General features: G+C 38.2%; 1 protein-coding gene across 1 annotated transcript in view; it reads right to left on the reverse strand.

The window, feature by feature from the left end:
- Positions 1-4,952: 4,952 nt before the first annotated feature.
- The window catches only part of DDX4 (DEAD-box helicase 4), a 30,571-nt gene continuing 16,684 nt past the window's right edge, over positions 4,953-18,839 (reverse strand). The window contains exons 12-19 of the mRNA XM_050913618.1: positions 17,952-18,106; positions 15,847-15,976; positions 14,607-14,773; positions 11,318-11,463; positions 10,443-10,542; positions 8,321-8,591; positions 8,084-8,170; positions 4,953-5,576 (exon numbers count right to left, since the gene is read on the reverse strand). Coding sequence (XP_050769575.1) covers positions 5,496-5,576; positions 8,084-8,170; positions 8,321-8,591; positions 10,443-10,542; positions 11,318-11,463; positions 14,607-14,773; positions 15,847-15,976; positions 17,952-18,106 — 1,137 coding nt within the window. The 3' untranslated portion in view covers positions 4,953-5,495. The remainder of the gene's footprint in view (positions 5,577-8,083; positions 8,171-8,320; positions 8,592-10,442; positions 10,543-11,317; positions 11,464-14,606; positions 14,774-15,846; positions 15,977-17,951; positions 18,107-18,839) is intronic.

An 18,839-nucleotide genomic window follows, 5' to 3' on the forward strand; every position in this document is an offset into this window, starting at 1 on the left:
TAAATGCTATTAGAGCTCAGCATTTGTCCAAGCTGCACTGCACAATACCTGTTCCTCCAGCCTGCCCAGGTCTGCTCTAGATGGCAGCTCTGTTCTTGCATGCACCTGCTGGTCTCCCCCAGCATGGTATTTATTACCTGCCAGGCTGAGAAGCAAGTGCTCCCTCACCTCCTCCTGATCCTGATGCATCCTAGGTTATTTTTTTCCTAGCTGCTTACAACTAGCAGTTCACAGTCATCCTGTGATGTGCCAGAACTACCAGCTTCTTCTCAACTTTTGAGTTTTTGTCTGGTGGTTTCATTTGTTCTCACAGAATCAGAATCACAGAATGGTTGAGGTTGGAAGAGAACTCTGGAGATCATCTTGCCCCCAACTGCTATAAGCCTGAAACTTAATAAAACATTTTTCATTTCCCTTTCATTTTTACTCATGAGTAGTATTCAGTCCTTTGTGCAATTTCTTAGCCTTCCTCTGTACTAATACACCAGTAACTCATCTGTAAGAATTAAATTACCTCAGAGTATTTTGAGTCATGATCATTATTTTCAAAGAGACTATGCCCACATACCTTTAAGACACCATGCCTGACTGACTTCGTAAATCTGTATCCAGATCACCAAGTACATGGGGGAATGTAGTTTAATTACAGGGTAGTGACAGAACATTCATGTAACACAAGGATGCTACTGTCTGCAACCACAGCTGTACACCAATGAGGTTCATACCCCACCCCCGTGTTGTATCACAGTACACCCAGGTAACTGTAAAGAGAAAAAAATCAAGACTTTTTATCAGTACAGGACTCAAACGTAGCTGGTGCGGAAATCCAAGAGATGGAACCCAAAACCACACATTTTTATCATTTGGTGCGAGTCCCAGAAAATAAAGGATATTAAAAACAACTTGTGTGTTCCTACCGTGGCAATGCAGTAGGATGCACTAGGATGATCACGGTGTGTAGGGTCATCTGTTTTGTACTGTTGTTATTTTTTTACATATATTCAAATGTATCAAAAAATTTTAGAATCATTTCAGGCATCCCAGAAACAAGCAATGAAAAACCAAAGTGCTAGATGAATTCTGTCATGTGTCCAGAAAACCACATAATCACACCAATGATCACAGACTAGTAACAAAAACCAGCCATATACACCATCCTTACTGGGTTTACAGGATCAGAGTAGACATCTGTCCCAGCACATTTCCATTCTACAAGCTCACACACTGGTTCACAGAATATCCAGCCTCCCCAGTCCCAACTGTCTAGCAGCTCCAAATGCTTTTTAAAAAAAAAAAAAAAAAAAGGGGTGAAGTCTACAGGGACTGGTATTTATGCTAGTTATGGAGGCAGAGCTTGTTTCAGAGAAAGTCTGTCTATCAAAGCTAGCACTTGTACAAGGTTCTCTCTGCTACTTACTCTTTGCCACTCCTAGAACTGCTGTTCTGATCAGGATCCAGTGTCAAAATGAAGTTGTCCAAGTCACCTCTACAGACTTTCCTTCCTTTTCACCCTCATGACTGCAGTACTCTCAGACTCTGATGAGAAACTCACGACGAAAAAAGTTTAGGCACTGCATTAAGTGTGTTACTATTGCAATGTGACAGAAATAAGAAAAAGCAGCAAAGTACCATTGAAGGAAAGGAAGGCTTGATGGCATTTTGCAACACTAGCTTGTCAAGAACCCCCAGCTTAATCTTGAACTACACTCCAATACAAACAGCATTTTTTATATAAACATAGAGGTAAAGATAGGAAAGAGCATTCAAGGACCTGAGGTTAGCACAACTGTAGGGAGTAGGAGATTCTAAAAGGAATTACTGGTACGTTGTTCTCGGGTTTCAATCAGTTCAGTGAAACCTGCTCAGAACGCTCATCCTGACTGCCACCTGGAGGACAACAGGACTCTCTTGAGTGAAGAAGGTAGTAACACAGTTATTTCCCAGTAAGACTTTCAACACATTCTCCATATAAATATAAAATTACCCGAATGCAGGAATAAAAGTAACAGAGAGGCACCTGACAGTGCAGTTCATTCCCCACCCCAACCTCCCTTGTCAGTGTTTTCCTCCAGCTGAGAATAAGAATGAAATAAACATGCATTTAAAGAGTCACAAGAGGCTTAAAGAAAAACAGAATATTCAGGAAGGACCTGTAGTTTTCTGCAAAGATTATTCCTGAAGTTTTCCATTTTCCTTAATCCTAATTCTCCCTCACTCTCTTTTCAATGGGCATTCTATACTTCTAATCAGACAAAATTATGTGACATCAGACTTGGTTCTTCAATTTCTCACCCTCTCATAAAAAGTAGTAAACATGATTTATTTTCCTCTTAAAATTATTTCATTACCATTCTAGGGACAGGTTTTGTTGATTGTTTTTTTGTTGGGTTTGGGGTTTATGATGTAGCAGGAAAAAAATTAACAATATGGAACATTTGCTTGTGACAACTCCTACCACCTTCAGAAACTATTTAAATGAAAGAAATGGCAGGTTTTATTCCCTTAGGAAAGGGGCAGTTCTGAACATGCAGAAAAACAGACTGAAGTTGTAGAATGCACAGGTAAGAAATAAACATTTCCACGTAACGGAAATGCAAAAAAGTCTGCCTTTTTTGTAATACAGTGTGTGTTGAACAGTACTATGTTTTAAGTTTATTTATGGACTGTTGTAAAAGGGAACTTCAAGCACAAATGTGTGCCACCAAATGTTTCAGAGAGCCTTTACCATGGGTTCCAGACTTATGCATGCACTATTTAATGCACTACCAATTATTACATTGGTAAAGTCAGCTGGTTATTGCTTTTTTTGTCTTATTTCGGTTAATTCTTTTGATAAATTCAATACCCTACGGCACATTTACACGTAGCTGAAGCAGAAAAAAATAGGAAGAATGCAGCTCAGTGCATAATGCCACTGTCTTTCAAAACAAAGAGATACTATACTTCAGGACTGCATGCAGGCAAGTTCAAGCAGAAGTTCTGTGCAACCTCTTTTTACCTAGAAACATGAGGAAATAAATCAAGCAAGTCCCTGCATGGAAAAACAAGATGCAGACAGTATCTACAGGGAACAGAGTAATTAAACAGTAAATCAACAAACATGTGCACTGAAAAGATACTGCAAGTGTGCACACCTATCCACATTTCAGTTTTACTTTTAATTCAAGGTTTATTCAGAAAACCAGACTGATTATCAACCCTCTTCCCACCCATCCCAAATTACACAAAGATGAATACTCTTTTCAAAATATTTAAGGAAAGCTCATGTGTTCTGATAAACACTCTGTATACAAACACTCTTAATTCTTTTAGAACTAATTTGAGATGTTGTACTTGATAAACTAATAGGTACTAAAAAGCTATTCTAATCACTACTTTCCAAGCTACAAATAAAATGCAAGCCTGAGACTGCTGCGGCTTTAACTTCCACCTGCCACATCTTACAGCATTTAGTCAGATATGGCAAGTTGTACCTTCAACTTGGTAAAATCTTCTAAAGATGATTAAATTGCACCATCTTTAGTTTTTCATGCAGTGATTCTAAAGGCAGATGTTGAGCAACTTGAGCACTTACAGTTCCCAGCAGCAAAATGTGACATAGCACTACAGTAACAGTAGCTCTAAGCTAGAACAGCACCATTTTTTTATCTAGCTTTCAGTTCAAGTGATTAACAACAATAGGGCCAGAACACCTCTTTAGACAGTTCCAGAACTCCCTCTGCTGCCCCCCACAACTCAAAAGGTGTAAGATGGGATGCAAAGCAAAAAACATCCCATGATCTAAGCGGTCCTTTAAACAAGGCTAAGCCAAGTTTCCTTCATAGGCTTATTCTAGGTTACGAGTGGCCCGTGACTGTATTTCCTTTGGTTTCTTTTCACAGAAATGGAAGGCTTCATCCCCTGTACAGCTTCCTCCAAAAACTACAGCTCACTCGCGTTTGTTGCAGCCAGCAACCAAAAGCACCCTCAATTTCTTACCTGAAATTCAGAATGGATGCAAAAATCCTCAAGGAGACTTGTCAGGAAAAGAAGTCATGCTGCCCAGGGTACTGAACTCTGAATTATAGACTACGAGCTTAAATACATCCCCTGTTCATGAGTTGCAATTTAGGTATACCACTCCTTCAGCTCACTTCCAAGTACACAACTAAGACTTATTTTAGTCTTTTGCCCATCAACGTAGCAGTAAAACTACAGTCTACAAAAATAACAGTAATTTTTGTAAATAGATGTTGAAGTAGATAAATACTTTTGAAAAGACACTAATACAAAAAGAACAACAGCCCACTTTTCCACAATAACAGATTCCATAGTACTGCCCAAGTCAGTTCTGATTCTCACAAACTTGGGCATTAAACCTTCAGTCTTGTAAGCAGAGCTCAGAAGTATTATTTCCCTGTATTAAGTGGGAAGACTGTACAAGAAATAGTGTTCAGCATTGTGTGCTAAATACCACAGAACGTGAGAGAAGCTTGTAAGCTTGTTCAGCTGTGCAAGACATTACAAATTATAATTACTTTGCCATTTTCCTTTGGGACACAATTATATACATCGTTGTAGCATACTGCACTGGTAAATAAAAAAAATATTCAAAGAAAAAGCAACTTTAAGGAAATCTCCTTGAACTGTTAATGGCTGCTTACCCTCTATAGCCTCTACAAGTCTGGGAAACTCTTTCGGACATGAACCACCAAGCTTGTTCCAAAGCAAACTTTTCCACAACAGATAACAGACAAGTATTTAGGTCTGTCGCAGGCAAAAACATCATACTAGAAGCAACACAGGGCTCCATCCTTCCCTGAATACAGCTCTGTAAAAACATGTATTTCAACTAAGTTGTGGATGCAGCCACTGACCTTTAGTTCCATATGGAGATGCTCATGTTCCATGCATGTCAAAATAATACCAGCTCACGAAACTGCAATGACATATGCTTTTTTGTATATCTGATGTAGAAGCAACCATCAATATGCACTCCTCAAGCTTTTATTAAGTAACTGTTTACAAGACGTTTAACACATCCTTAAGGTTAAGTCATCTCATCATTAGATTCAAATTCAATAACTGACCTGTTACAAAAAGGAACAAACGAAGTTTAGATGAGCCCTTCACATAAAGCTCTTTCCCAAACTAGGTCTTCACAAGACTATCTTCCCATGCAAAATATTGATAACAAAGTAGTAAGTTCAAGGGATCTATTATTTTCCACTTGCAAACTCCCCATCTTTTTACAGCAGCATACTAGCTACCAAGCATCAAACAGTTACTCAAAGTTTTAACACTTAATACCTAAAGTTTTTCCTAAAAAATTGTTTCTGACTTCCTACATTAAGTGGTAATCATCACTGGGTTCATCAAAACAGAGTACATATACATTCCTGAAAGCTTTAGCATGTGATATGAGCTGCTCTTTTAAACATTAAGTGTTCCAAAAGCTCAACAGTAAGGAACATAAAGTATAACAGAATACAATTTAGTTTGGTATTAAAGTAGTTTTAATCCCATGACTCAAATGCACTTGCAGAATACGACATCTTCATTCCTCCTGGGTTCATGTTGCCTCTGCCTCTGTAATTCTAGGAAACAGAACAGGTACTAGTTTAGAATCATTAACACTTTCAATCATTTACCAGTAAAAGTCACTACAAAACAATTTTAGCTTTCTGCATGCATGTCTCAATGTAATTTGAATATCATATTTTTTAAGTAAGTACAGCAGCTCTTCATCATTAAACTTCTATACATAAGGTTTTTAGACCCTAGTGTGAAATTAATGCACTTAATCAACCTCATATTTTTTCAGGTGTGGGAATAATCCTTCCCAAAGTTCAAATCCCGACTTCTTCTCTTACCCAACACAAATCAGTTCACACAACTTTGGGGAAAAATTTCCTTCTCCATTTCTTATTTAAGAATGACTGTCTGCATTACTTTCCCAGCAAAAGCCTCTTCCTTTGGAAAAAGGATGAAGCCCAGACATCTATAAGATTGTCCCAAAATAATCAGGCAAGAGCCTCCAACAGATTCCTCTTTCAAATTCATCATTTGATTATCGAATGGCCCTTTCACGCATTCCCTTTGAAAGAGAAAGTGAATACTGTAAAAACACAAATGTTACCTTTCTTCCCTAGGAGAAAGGGCATGAGGATCCTTATTCAACACTATATGATACAAGCCTCTTTCAATAACAGTAAAACAGGAAAAAACAGCTTTAATAATTTCAAAGAAAAAAAGAGAGCTGATCACAAATGCACAGTTTCTGTCAGAATCACTGACATCAGAAGGTCTCATAAGAACGGAATTAGAACCTGATGATCTCCAACTCAAGAGGTGATGCACTGCATATACGTGATTAAGAAGGCAGTACTCCTAAGACAAACAGACAGATTTCCCCTGAAACTGTTCTACTGACAAGTATGTGGACAAAGAGTCACAGTCAGATTTGGTAACTCAGAGGCCGTTGTTGTCGTTTTGGCCCAGCCGGCAACTAAGCACCACACAGCCACTCGCTCACTCCTCCCCCTGCCCAGGGGGATGGGGACAAGAATCAGAAGAAAAAAGTAAAAACTCATGGGTCAAAATAAGGACAGTTTAACAGGACAACACAAGGAGAGAAGAAATAGTAACAACAATAATACTAATAAAAGAATATATAAAGCAAGTGATGCACAATGCAATTGCTCACCACCTGGAACCCAATGCTCAGCCCATTCCCAAGCCATGATCCCTCCTCCCCCCGCCAGCTCCCTAAGTTTATATACTGAGCATGATATCATATGGTATTGAATATCCCCTTGGCTAGTTTGGGTCAGCTGCCCTGCCTGTGTCTCCTCCCACCTTCTTGTGAAAATTAACTCTATCCTAGCCAAACCCAGGACAGTCATAAAAGACATGAAGGACAGACCTGGACCTAGAAATGACAGGTGTCATGAAATGCTGGGAGACACTCCACAAACATTGGAGATGTGTATTTGGAAGCAACCTAGACTCAAAGGTTGATGAGATCCACCTTTAAAAGCAATCTATACAAATTAAAAAAGTGTCCTTGAACAGGAATATAGAAGAAAGATCCACTGCGGCTGCAAGTGTGAGAAGGAAGCAACAGTTTAAGTGTGTAACTGAGGTCCCATGAAGACCCAAGGAAAGAAGATTGAGATCTGATTAGGGAACTAGTCAGGCAGGTAAATACACCCAAAATACCCAATACTTTCAATAATTATGGTATGGAAAAAGGTAATGAAAGGAAGGTCTGAGCTTGAATTTGAGCTTCAAACATTGTGTAAGCAATGGGAGTCATTACTTCTCTTGTGGTCTCTAAGAGAGTATTAACATTTGGAATGCAACTGAGATGTGATAAAGTTCTTATGGAACCAAGAGATCAAGGAAAGACTTTTGATGAAGTCATTAAAATCCAAGTCGATAAAACCAAGTAGTATTAAACATCAGTTGAGAAAAAAAATCATCCAAAGTAGGAGCAGGTATAGAATTTAAATCCTAAACTAGCGACAGCAGAGTGACTTGAGAGCTATGCCACCTAGGCTGTCTCATTTACTCAAGCTGTATTTTAACATCTGGTATCAACAACACTAAGAGACCAGCAGGCTCCTCCTCATCACAGACATTAAGAACAATTTTGACATGAATCAGATTGGGGCATTTATCTAACTATAACTAGCTGAAGTTTTTAGTCAAATCAGTTACTTGAATGAGCGATTCATAACAAGCAATGACTGTATAACTAGCAACTATTTGTCCCTACCCTACATGCGTAGTAGACAAACTTCTAGAACTACACCCTTTGCGTCTGTCTGCACAAACCTTTTCTTCCACAGAGTAATTCTTGACGCTACAGATCAAGACTAATGCAGCTAGTAAGGCCACATTGTACGAGTCTAAGTCAAGCAAGTTGTCCAAAATTAGTTTCAGAAATACTGAGCACTTCGAAGATGCAGGCTAAGATAAGGGACACAGTGACAGTCAAAAAAGTTTCAGTGGCATTACTCTGGATATATACTGCTAAACACGTTTTTATACTGAGACAAAGTTCCAAAAGCCAAGACTTCCAGTTCACTTCCAGACTTACCTTTTGGGTATGAACTGATGTAAAGACTCTTTCTCCTTGAAAACCAAAAGCAATTTCTTCCAACCAAACAGGAACTTCCTGCTGGGCCTACATAATTAGAAAAGTGAATTTAGAGACTTTGACTGCTTTACCAATTTATGAGTTCCATAATTGTACCAAAGAAATAATAGTTGCTCAGTACATTAAAGTGAAATCCTAAAGAAAAGAAAAACTTAAGCACTAAGATTTGAAACTTACATCTGAAAGCACTTTGACTAGAGATTGTGCAAGATGGCCATCTGAACTGTTATCAAAGAAGCAAACTGCTTTGCCTGTATTTCCACAACGACCAGTTCGTCCTATTCGGTGTACATACTCTTCAATGGTGGAAGGAAGATCAAAATTAATAACATGTTGGACATTTTCAATATCCAGACCTCTTGCTGCCACTGAAGTTGCCACGAGAACTGGACATTTTCCAGAACGAAAATCCTGAAGAGCTACCTCTCTCTCTCTCTGTTCTCTATCTCTACAAAGAAAGCAATGGTTAGAAAGGATGTCTCGAAAAATATGCAGTATTATTTAAAGATACAACTTAAAAGGTCATGATTCATGACAGAAGTGGTTGGGGGGCAGGAACCAAACCACCCACCCACCACCAGTTCAGGTTTTCTGAATTTTTAACTGATTAGCAGTAAGACACAGCAACTATTTTAACCTAAGTCTCTACAGAAATTAATTTTTTTAGAAGAACCAGAGACAGTCATGTACCAAACTCACTGCCTCCCTAAGAAGATCCACTTGTTCAACTGATTGTTTCTTCATGCCATAGTTAGAAGAGCTTTTCCTACTGCTTTGTAGCAGGGAGGCAGAATAGCAAAGCTAAGTCTATCTAGACTCCTGCATAGGCCATTCTTCAGATATACTAGAAAGTATGGCCAGCCAACAGTATAGAACTTGCCTTTTCTTTATCATCATGAGAAGAAAACTAGATTTGCTCTGCAGTTTGCATTTTTAAAAAATATTTACAGATTATCCTGTACTTAAATACAGTAGATCAGAGTTTAACTCATGTTCTTTGTTGTCCAAATGAGAGAACAAATCAGAAAGCTAAAAACCAGTGCCCTCTTGAATCTAATGTGGAACATTTAGTGAAGTCTGGTGTGACCACTATTCCGGAGAAGAGTAGCTATCCTAACTTCAACTCTAAAAACTCACGTGAATCAGAAATCAGTAACATTCATGATAGTTTAGCAGCTTCCAAGGAACCAGTTATTCTCTTTGTAAGTATACCTTAACTCATACTGTAATAATTCTACAGAAATGTGTTAAGAACCTCCTCCCACACAAGACAGGTGGTAGGATAGCAATTCAGGTTAGCCAAGAACAGGTGGCCAGATCTTCTCAAAATAACCCTTCACACACTTGTAAAACTGATAGAGCACAGGATACACACAAGTATTTTGTATCCGAGTACCAAGATCATTTTAACCCATCTACAACCTTGATTTCTGACATCTGTCAGAACACTGCCCAGAACATCATTTTATTGGCAAGAATTCAAGTCCCTCCTATTACAAGATGAAAAATATTGCAAAGTTACATTTTTGATGTGCTACAGTTCACTGGGAATCTTAAGATTTGGTTTGTTGTCCTACATTTTGACATAAAAACAAACACCACAGAACTACATTCCAGCTCATAACGTGAAAGACAGACCATCTTTTTAGGTGGGTTTAGACCTGGAATTAGCAACTATTTTGCCTTGCTTCTCAGCATTTGTTCAGGTATGCAACACTAATGAGTAGACTACAAGTACAAGTTAGAAGCATCTTCTCTTTAGATCGATCTCCATACAAATGGTGTATCCATGAACACATCAAGGAGGCAGAAATGACAGCATCAGAAATCTGTATGGTAGATGACTCAACCTATCTTGTCACTTTGAGGAATCCTGTAAGACAGAGTGGAAGGTCCACAACTGCCACCTGAATTTACGAATATCATCTCACCAGTAACACCAAAAGATCTGGTTTTGGTCACACAAATGATGACAAAAACTACATATAAACAACAGCTGATTCTACAGAATTTTATTTTTAGCAGTAAGCATAAGATTCTCCAGTTCATATACAGCATTTGAAGTGTGGTCAACCAGAAAGATGTATACTCAGCAAATGCTGTGAGAACTGGCCTTCAGAAACACTACATTCTCAATTGGGCAGAGCTGCTGAGGATTACAGGGCTATCTGAAACAAGGCAAGCTAAGTCACACAGATACGGCGAAACATGAAATCTCAATAAAAGCTTCTCGTAAGGTATAGTATTAAGTGACTCTCACTTAATACTATTACCTGATTTTCACTTTAAAAATACTTACCCGTGGATGCTAGTGGCTGGTATTTTTTCTTGACAAAGAAAGGCTGCAATGTAGTCTGCTTTTTTCTTTTTGTCCACAAACACCATGGTTCGTTCATGACCTATGTTAAACAAGAGTTCAGATCCACTGCAGTTTGAAACCTGAGGCATGTTCACTATTCACAGTTGCAGTTATATAAACACCTAATATCAGAACACGTTTTGAATAAAGCCTTTAAGGTATGATTGTAATTTCTTGCCTGTGTTGAACTAATTAAATACTATCCATTAATTTCTAGATCAACACAGAAACCTAGGTGAAGACAAGTGCATTTTATTTTTCTCCTCAATAAAAGGAGGAAACGAATGTTATCCTCTGTGATAGACGTGCACTCCCTTTCTACAGCATGTGGCTAAAAGTGGCACACTATTCTGAGCACTGAAAAGCAAGGTACACAGACCATTTTTTAATGCCAAACTCCCTTCCAGTTTTTAGCATTAAAACTGAAGATACATTCAGACCAAAATGGAAAAATCCCAGCCATTAACAAAATATAGGCCCAAACATTCACATAAGAAGTTTAATATACCTATAATCTGGAGATAATACCCCCAGATGCTGAAGGATTGTAATTGACCATATAAAGAAACTAACCACCTGGGAAGCTTGCCTGCTAGTACTCAGTAGAGATGAAACCTTGACAAATACCTGTAACACAAATATGCCTAAAAACCTAGAACTCCCCCAGGTCTGCTTCAAGCTTCAATCAGTAGTCTTGTAAAGTGTGTAATACACGTAATAGAATGGAATCGTGACCTGGTCAATAGCAAGAGCACAAGTTTAAAAACAAGCAATTTTATCTTCCCTGGAAAACAATTAGCAGAAAGGAAAGTTACCTATGCTTTGTAGAATTTCTATCAGTTTATCCCTCTTGGAATACTGAGGAACCTGAAGAATATTTTGCTGAACATCACTGCAAGCTCCACCCACGTGTCCAACAACAACAAATAAATAATCAGTTTTCAAAAATTCGCCAGCCAGCCTCAAAAAGAAACAAAATTGAGCAACATGAAGTCTATTATGTAGCTTATTTTTGCTTTAAGTTCAAGTAACTTTATTTATGTTTGAGCAACCCTCACAGAAAATACTTGTACCATATATAAGGATATAAGCAGTCATATGTGCATTTTTTAAAAAGCTAAGAGAGTCTGCATTATTTTCTAGATAGCTGTAAAAAAACACCTGATCAATAAGAAAGCGCACAGACTGATTACGCCCCCGCAGCTTTTCATAATACAATGCCTTTTCTAGCCATCTCAGGAAGAATACCACATATATGCTTGTAATAAAATGGGTTACTGACATGTATGCTCACAGAACCATTCTTGGGGCACTATTTCATCACTAGCTGGAGGGACAGGGGAGAATTCTACACAGGCCAGAATTCAAAACAGGCCTCCAAGAGACACCACCATCCTTTTTGACTGTTCAACAAAAGCTCTGCTTAAAAATACACAGCTTATTACATGGCATTAACCAGTTGCCATAGGCAAAAGTCAAGTTTTGTTCAGACAGCATTCCTCTTCAGTTACCCCTTACCATAGGTGACCTTATCTGAGAGATCAAACTCGCCAAAATAGGTAATTCCTTGGAATGCTCCATAATACTCCAGAGTTTTACTAAACTGTATTAACTTAGCAATACACAAGTGTGCTTCATGTTCAACATACACAAAGCAGCTTCCTCCGCAGTAAAATTCAGATGGTAAACAAATCAACCTTTAACTGAAAACAGGAAATCCCGAGTTCTAGAACAAATTCCTAAAAAAGAGGAAAGTCTTAAAAATGTTAAAGGACTGCCTTAAGGACTTGAATCTCCCACCTGATTTATAGGTTTAATTGCTGCTGAAAAGGTGGTTTTCATAGCATATAAGTTACTAGAGATTTAAATGTGTCTGGTCTTAAGATCTGATTGGTTTAAGATCTCACAGAGAGATGTAGCTGTAAATTGAAAGTAAAGGACAAGTTCAAACTCTCTGAAAACGGAACAGTAAAAAAACAGGAAGGGAAGAGAAGAAAGAAAAGACCTTTTAATGGGAGATCTAAAGCCCCAAATGCTAAGCTGAAGTTCACAAGTCAGCTAGGAAATGCACGGTTCTCTCAACTCACGTGCACAGGAAGAGCCTTGATGATGAGACCAAAGGTTTATGTAACAGCAGAGACCCAAATTCAGGTACAAAACCAAATGGTATGTTAAAACTAAATCTGATTACACTCACTGAATAAAAGTGTACCCTGAACCCAGCAGGGCCAAAGAAAGCACCTTGTCCTATACTACTGAAGTAGTATACTGTCCAAAGCTGTTTTGATAGCAGAGTATGGGAAAACATTATCCTTCCTGACTCCAGAATCAGAAAGGCAGTAAATCCAGGAAGAAACTGACTCCAGATAAGAAGAGTTTTCACTCTCTAAAATGAGAACATCACCTTTAGGCATTCCAGTTTCAAAAGGTTACAAGAATGTTATTATGCACTTCCAAACCATGATCCAAGTACTCAGGTTTCTGAAGTCTTCTACCAGCACTTGCAAATCCTGCAAGACTGACGGTAGAAAGGTAGATCTGTAGGGTTTTTTTTTCATTAAACAGAAGCAGACAGTAAATGTCTTGCACAGTTGGAGGGATCTCCTCCTTTCAGATGCTGGTAGTTACAGTACTCTTTACTCTTCCCTCCGTATGTAGCAAAAACACATAGCAAGAGCATTAGCAAAAACATATCGATAAAGACAACAGATCTAGAGATCAAGGGACCAAGTCCTCTCTCAACCCCAAAATTTAAGCCAATCAGAGCACAATACGCATCTTAAAGGGAGACACACCTGATCTCTTCCCAGGATGCAGTGTGAAGTGAGACCACATTCCCACACAAACAGTAAACACATGGAATGAATGTGAACCACACTCATGTACAGTATCATTTGAATGCTTGATTCCCAGCTGTGGAAACAAGGCTGTTTTTAGTTCACTACAAGATCTTCTTTCAATACAAAAAACTCTGTGAAAAAAGTCTTGACTGAGGAACCAAAGCCACAACAGGCAACTTAAGAGTGAGTTTAAAGTGAATTCAATCCTACTTAAAGAAAGACAATTCACCTCCCCAACAGCTGTCAGTATTAATTGATTGAATGGGAGAAAGCAGCCCATTCCCCTCTTTCATTCAGGACAGTCAACTACTGAAGATGTTTTCTCCCTGCCTCAAAAACGATCTTTTAGGCTTTTTGAAGGCGAGAAGAAAGTTGTCAGGATTTGAATCGCTGAAGTACCAATATACTTCACTGCAATGGTCTGATCAGTTTACATGCTCTCAAACTGTAATATGCTTACTGGTATTTTTCAGTGATACTGTCACAACAGTATCTCTACCACAAAAGCCACCAAAATTATGTCAACTGCTCAAATCGAAGTTTAGTCTCCTCTGATTTAAGAATGAGTATTCAGATGCCTGTCTCTTCAAAAGTGGAAATACTGAATAATTTCTATCCACCTACAGGGAACGAAGTGTTTTGTTCTGTTACTCCCAGGCTCAGCAACCCCACTATCATCTGTTGAAGACTGTTCTCTCAAAAGTCTGGAGTGGAACTTTAAGAGTAGCGAGTAGTAGAGCTGTAAGATATATCCTAAACCCATTTGTGGAAGCTTTAAAAGTACCAAAGCCAAATAGGACTTATGCTTGTAAATAAGAATTGTGTATCAGAAAGGCTGGTGAGTTGAGCAATACCTGGGACGTCTGGTTATATCATGTCCTGGTGCCAAAGACAGGGCTACCACTGCTGCTTGTGAAACAACAAGATCACTGGTTTTGAGCTTGCACAGATGTGGTGGGGGAGGGACAAGAAACAAACAGGGGCAGTATGAGGACTTCTGCAGAAATGGACTTTAAAAGCCTTCAGACAAACTTTGTAAGTTGCTTTAGAGTCCCCACCTAAATTAAGCATTTAATCTATACAATTTACTGGTTCTGTTACCTAAACAAAGGGAAGTCTTCAGCAAGAAATGTTAACATCACAGCTTTTCAATATCTTCTAGCAAGATTGTAAGCTTTTAAACATAAGGAGTCCTCTTAACTCTTCAGACATTTAGCTCTATGCAAGTACGTCTCAGATGTATTTCCATTTTCACTTTACTCACCTCTGAACTTCTTCAGGAAAAGTGGCACTAAACATTAGTGTTTGACGTTTGTCTTTTGGTGGCATGCTTGGGTAAGAAATCAGCTTCTTCATATCTAACCCAAAACCCATATCAAGCATGCGGTCCGCTTCATCTAGCACCAAATATTTCACATTATGCAAACCAATCTGCAAGTATTTCAGTGAAAAAAAAACTGTATTGGTTCACTGACAGTATACACTTATAGAACGTCTGAATTGCCAAAATCCACCTTTTACTTATTTCTTTCTAGTAGAATTACTCACAAATAAAAGCCTATGTGCATTATGTTTTATTTGCATCTCAACCTCTATTTAACTTTTTAATCTGCACTAATTCTAATAGGATGCATACACTGAAGTGCTTTCAGAACTTGCTTCAGCAATGTAAACCAAGATAGAGCCTATAGATCGACTATTATTCAGCACATCTATTTTGAAATTATGTCTTGAGTTTTAGAAAGGTTCTCTCATATAACCCTCACACATTCTCAAAAAACTCCTTGTTCTGAAAAGATTTGTCACAAAGCATTATTAAGGACATTACAACTTCACTGTTGCTGACCAAGATTGTCATTTTGACTAGAAGCCTGACAACCACAGAAAGCCAATCTTCAGTTCATTACCAAGAAGTGTTTTTCCAAACTTCATTTGTCCAGTGCAACATCACTGAGCCACCATTATAATACGTAGCAATTTCAATTTGAACTTATAATGGCTGGAAAAATAAAAATTCAAATACAGTATTACACCTGGAGTTTTTGACATTTTGAATAAAATCAATATTAAAACGTTCAAAGAATTAATATTAGCATAGTTCCAGACAGATAAAAGCTATTGTAGCAAAACAAACAGGACATCAAGTGAAAATCCACTATGAACTTTTCCATGAGAACTAAGAGAAAGTGTTCCATGTATTTAAACTATAAAATTGAATTGCCAAGAACACTGCAGCCAGTTTGACTTAGACCGATATTTTCCAGTGGTCCCTGAAAGGGATTGAAGAGATCTGGACTCATACTACTCTTTCCAAAACCTCATGGTATTTAGATATCCCAAGAAAAGCTCACTTGTATTTTAAGTAAGTGCCTGTACAAAGGCAGCATACTGACTGGTTTTCATGGCTCTATCTTTGCTTCTATCTGAAGAATCTGAAGAATGAAAACCAGTATTTAAAAAGCTAAGAGGGTCTATGGAATTCAGATTAAGTTTTCAGATCTTACCTTCTCTCTTCCAATGATGTCTAGAAGCCTTCCTGGAGTGGCACATAGTATATTACAGCCTTGCAGTACCTGACGAATTGAATGGCCTGTTTGTGTACCTCCGTAGACCACAACAGGCCTGATACAAGTTCTATCATATAGAAAAAAATTTGGATTAATTATGTAAGTATGCAAACAGTACTGTTTCATGAAAATATGTAAAAAATAATCAGATCTACCATAAACCAGCTTATTTAGAGTTGTTCAATTCCTTCACCATACAGCACAGCTTACAACCAAAAGCAGGACTCCAGACCAGAAACTTACCATAAGCTCAAAGTTCCCATTCATACTACATAATAGAGGCTGCACAGGTGGCTTACTTGGAAAGAACACTTTATTTCACCTGCATTCTTCCCTCTCCCTTCAACTGAGAGTTACTGGCAGTAAAAGCCAACATGGTGTTAGACATTGTCCCCTTTTATACGGCATACTTAGAAAAAGCAGAACCACCAAATACATGCCTTGAAAGCTTCAGAGGCAATCTTTCCACACCTTGAAAGGACAGTGCAAAAAAAAAAATACACAGGTGGGTCTTTGTAAAGCAACTAATCACACTGGCCATGCAGTGTGCCACTCAAGCATTAGACTGCAAACCCATTCAAATGCTAAACTACTTAGTGCTCTTCCTACCAAGGTTTTTGGTTAGATCTACTAGGTAGAGCTACATCACATATTCTTCTCCTGTAGGCAACCACCTCTACGAGCAAGAACTACCTTACGCAGCTGAAGAGCAAGTTTACAAGCTTATCTTTATAACCTCCTGCTGAGGCTTTTACATGCATGCAATGAGTATTTTCATATTCAAATTCAAACTGTCTGTTCTTGAAGATACTAATTCAGCTTCACAGGCAACAACAGTGAATCAGATAAACCTGGTAAAATTTACCAGGTTTAACTGGAACTTTTCAGAAAACTTCAGTCAAGAATAGAAACAGGTTGCACTCATAGTATTTCAACATTTATCCACTACCAATTAATATACATATTTCATATTCTTATTTGTGAACTTAACCAAAGAGCTTATCACAAATCTGAACTGAGCACTATGTATGCAATTCTTTAGAGGCAACAGATTCATACCCTGACATTGTTTAACTGCCCCTCAAATGTAGGTTATCTTGCTTTTACTGCAGGGCAGCTGTAGCAGAAACTTTCTAAATTCAAAAGCTATTTTATTGTGAAATAATCTGTATCTAGTTTAAAATAGCATAATTAATAGAACTAGCTATATAGTTAGAACAGTTTTAGAGATTAAGCTATTCTTAGTAACATGGTTAGTAAGCAGATATGCAAACATGACGGTACTTCCCAAAGGCAGAGACAGCCTCCAAGCGTAAGTTTGCTTGAACGAGCAAAGGAAGTCTAATTTAGCCCACCAGATTTTGCACTGACAATGTTCTCTATTGCACCTCCTAACAGTAACAAGCCGTTACAGACAACAGATTTAATTCTCTTCCTGTGCACTGGTGAAACCTATCACTTAGCAGGAGAAAGATCACTGGCAAACTAGTACAACTGTCTTCTCACACAATATCCAAGGGCTCAATGACAAGTTTAGACCTTTTGTTCTGTTTTGAAGAAGCAGAGCTAAAAGAGCTGGCGTGAGCTGTGAAATTTCTGTCCAAGACCAGAAACACTGGGAAGTACAGAGTTATTAGAAATGATCACTGAAAGTTAACTAAAAACCCCTAACACATACCTCTATTTTTGTCAAGACAAAAATAAAAGCAAGTATAAATTATGTAAAGCAAACTAAATTTAAGTTACTTCATTTCAGAAATCACATTTTTCTCATCAGTAAAGATGATGTGACTCAAGCTTAGTACTTATCTCCTCTTCAAGCTGGAGTAAGCCTTTCCCCCCCCCCATATCAGGAAGATGAGGAGTTTAAATCCCAAGCCATATAGTAAGAAACCTTCTGGCCAGTACTACCATCTAAATTCAAGTGTTTCTAGTCATTCGATCGGCACAGAAAAATTTCTGAAAGTATTCATGAAAAAAATAAAGCACTACTGATTCAGACAAAGTAATAATCAATACCAGGCAACAGTGCAAAAGCTTACCCATACACAAATTTCCTTGCTTCCAGGAAGATCTGATTTATCAGTTCTCTAGTTGGGGCGACAATAATACATTCCGGTTCTTGCTGCTCTTTAAAGCTACTGGCAGTTACGCCATCTCTCATCATGTGGGCCACAATTGGTAGAAGAAAAGCTGCCTAAAAAAAGCAGCAGAATTAATGCTGTTTAGTCTTAAGGCTTTCATCAGTCACACTAAAAGCTGTGTATCAACCTTAAAGCTAGAATGATACAGCACACTATCAACTTCAAGGAAATGATACTGCAAAAGGATTGACCTGAATGCACTACAGAACATTTAAGGTTATTTCTCCTTGTTTAAGAAGCATGAAAATATCTTTCTGGACCTTAAGAGTCTAATAATGCAGGAACACAGTCATGCACTAGCTGACTTCTCGGTTCTTCAGGCAGTTCCACACATCATGCTGACATACATTAATAATTATGTACCCCAGGATCAAAAACCCTACTTAACATTCACTTACAAGCTTTACATTATCATCAGTAGATTTGTAAGGTAACCATGTATCACCGTCTTCCAGACTCCTACAATAGCAGATCAGTTTGCCACACAGCTGCACCAGCACCCTTACTTCCATGTAAGACTAGCTACCCCCAAAACAGAACCTGTACAGCAGTCCCAAAAGCATTCAGAATATTTATAGCATAAGCTTTGGACATTTCCCCCTCTGCAAACAGAAGAGGTTTTTCAAAACAACAAGTTACATAACAACAAAACTAGAATTCCACACTATACTGAATGGCAAAAAGCTATACTTAATATCCAAATATTCTCACGCAGAGCTGCCAGCGGTTAGATTTCAGTACATTAGACAGTTTAACAAGTTGAGACAACTGTCAACTTAATATCAA

Source organism: Gymnogyps californianus, chromosome Z (assembly GCF_018139145.2).
Source record: "Gymnogyps californianus isolate 813 chromosome Z, ASM1813914v2, whole genome shotgun sequence".
NCBI lineage: Eukaryota > Metazoa > Chordata > Aves > Accipitriformes > Cathartidae > Gymnogyps > Gymnogyps californianus.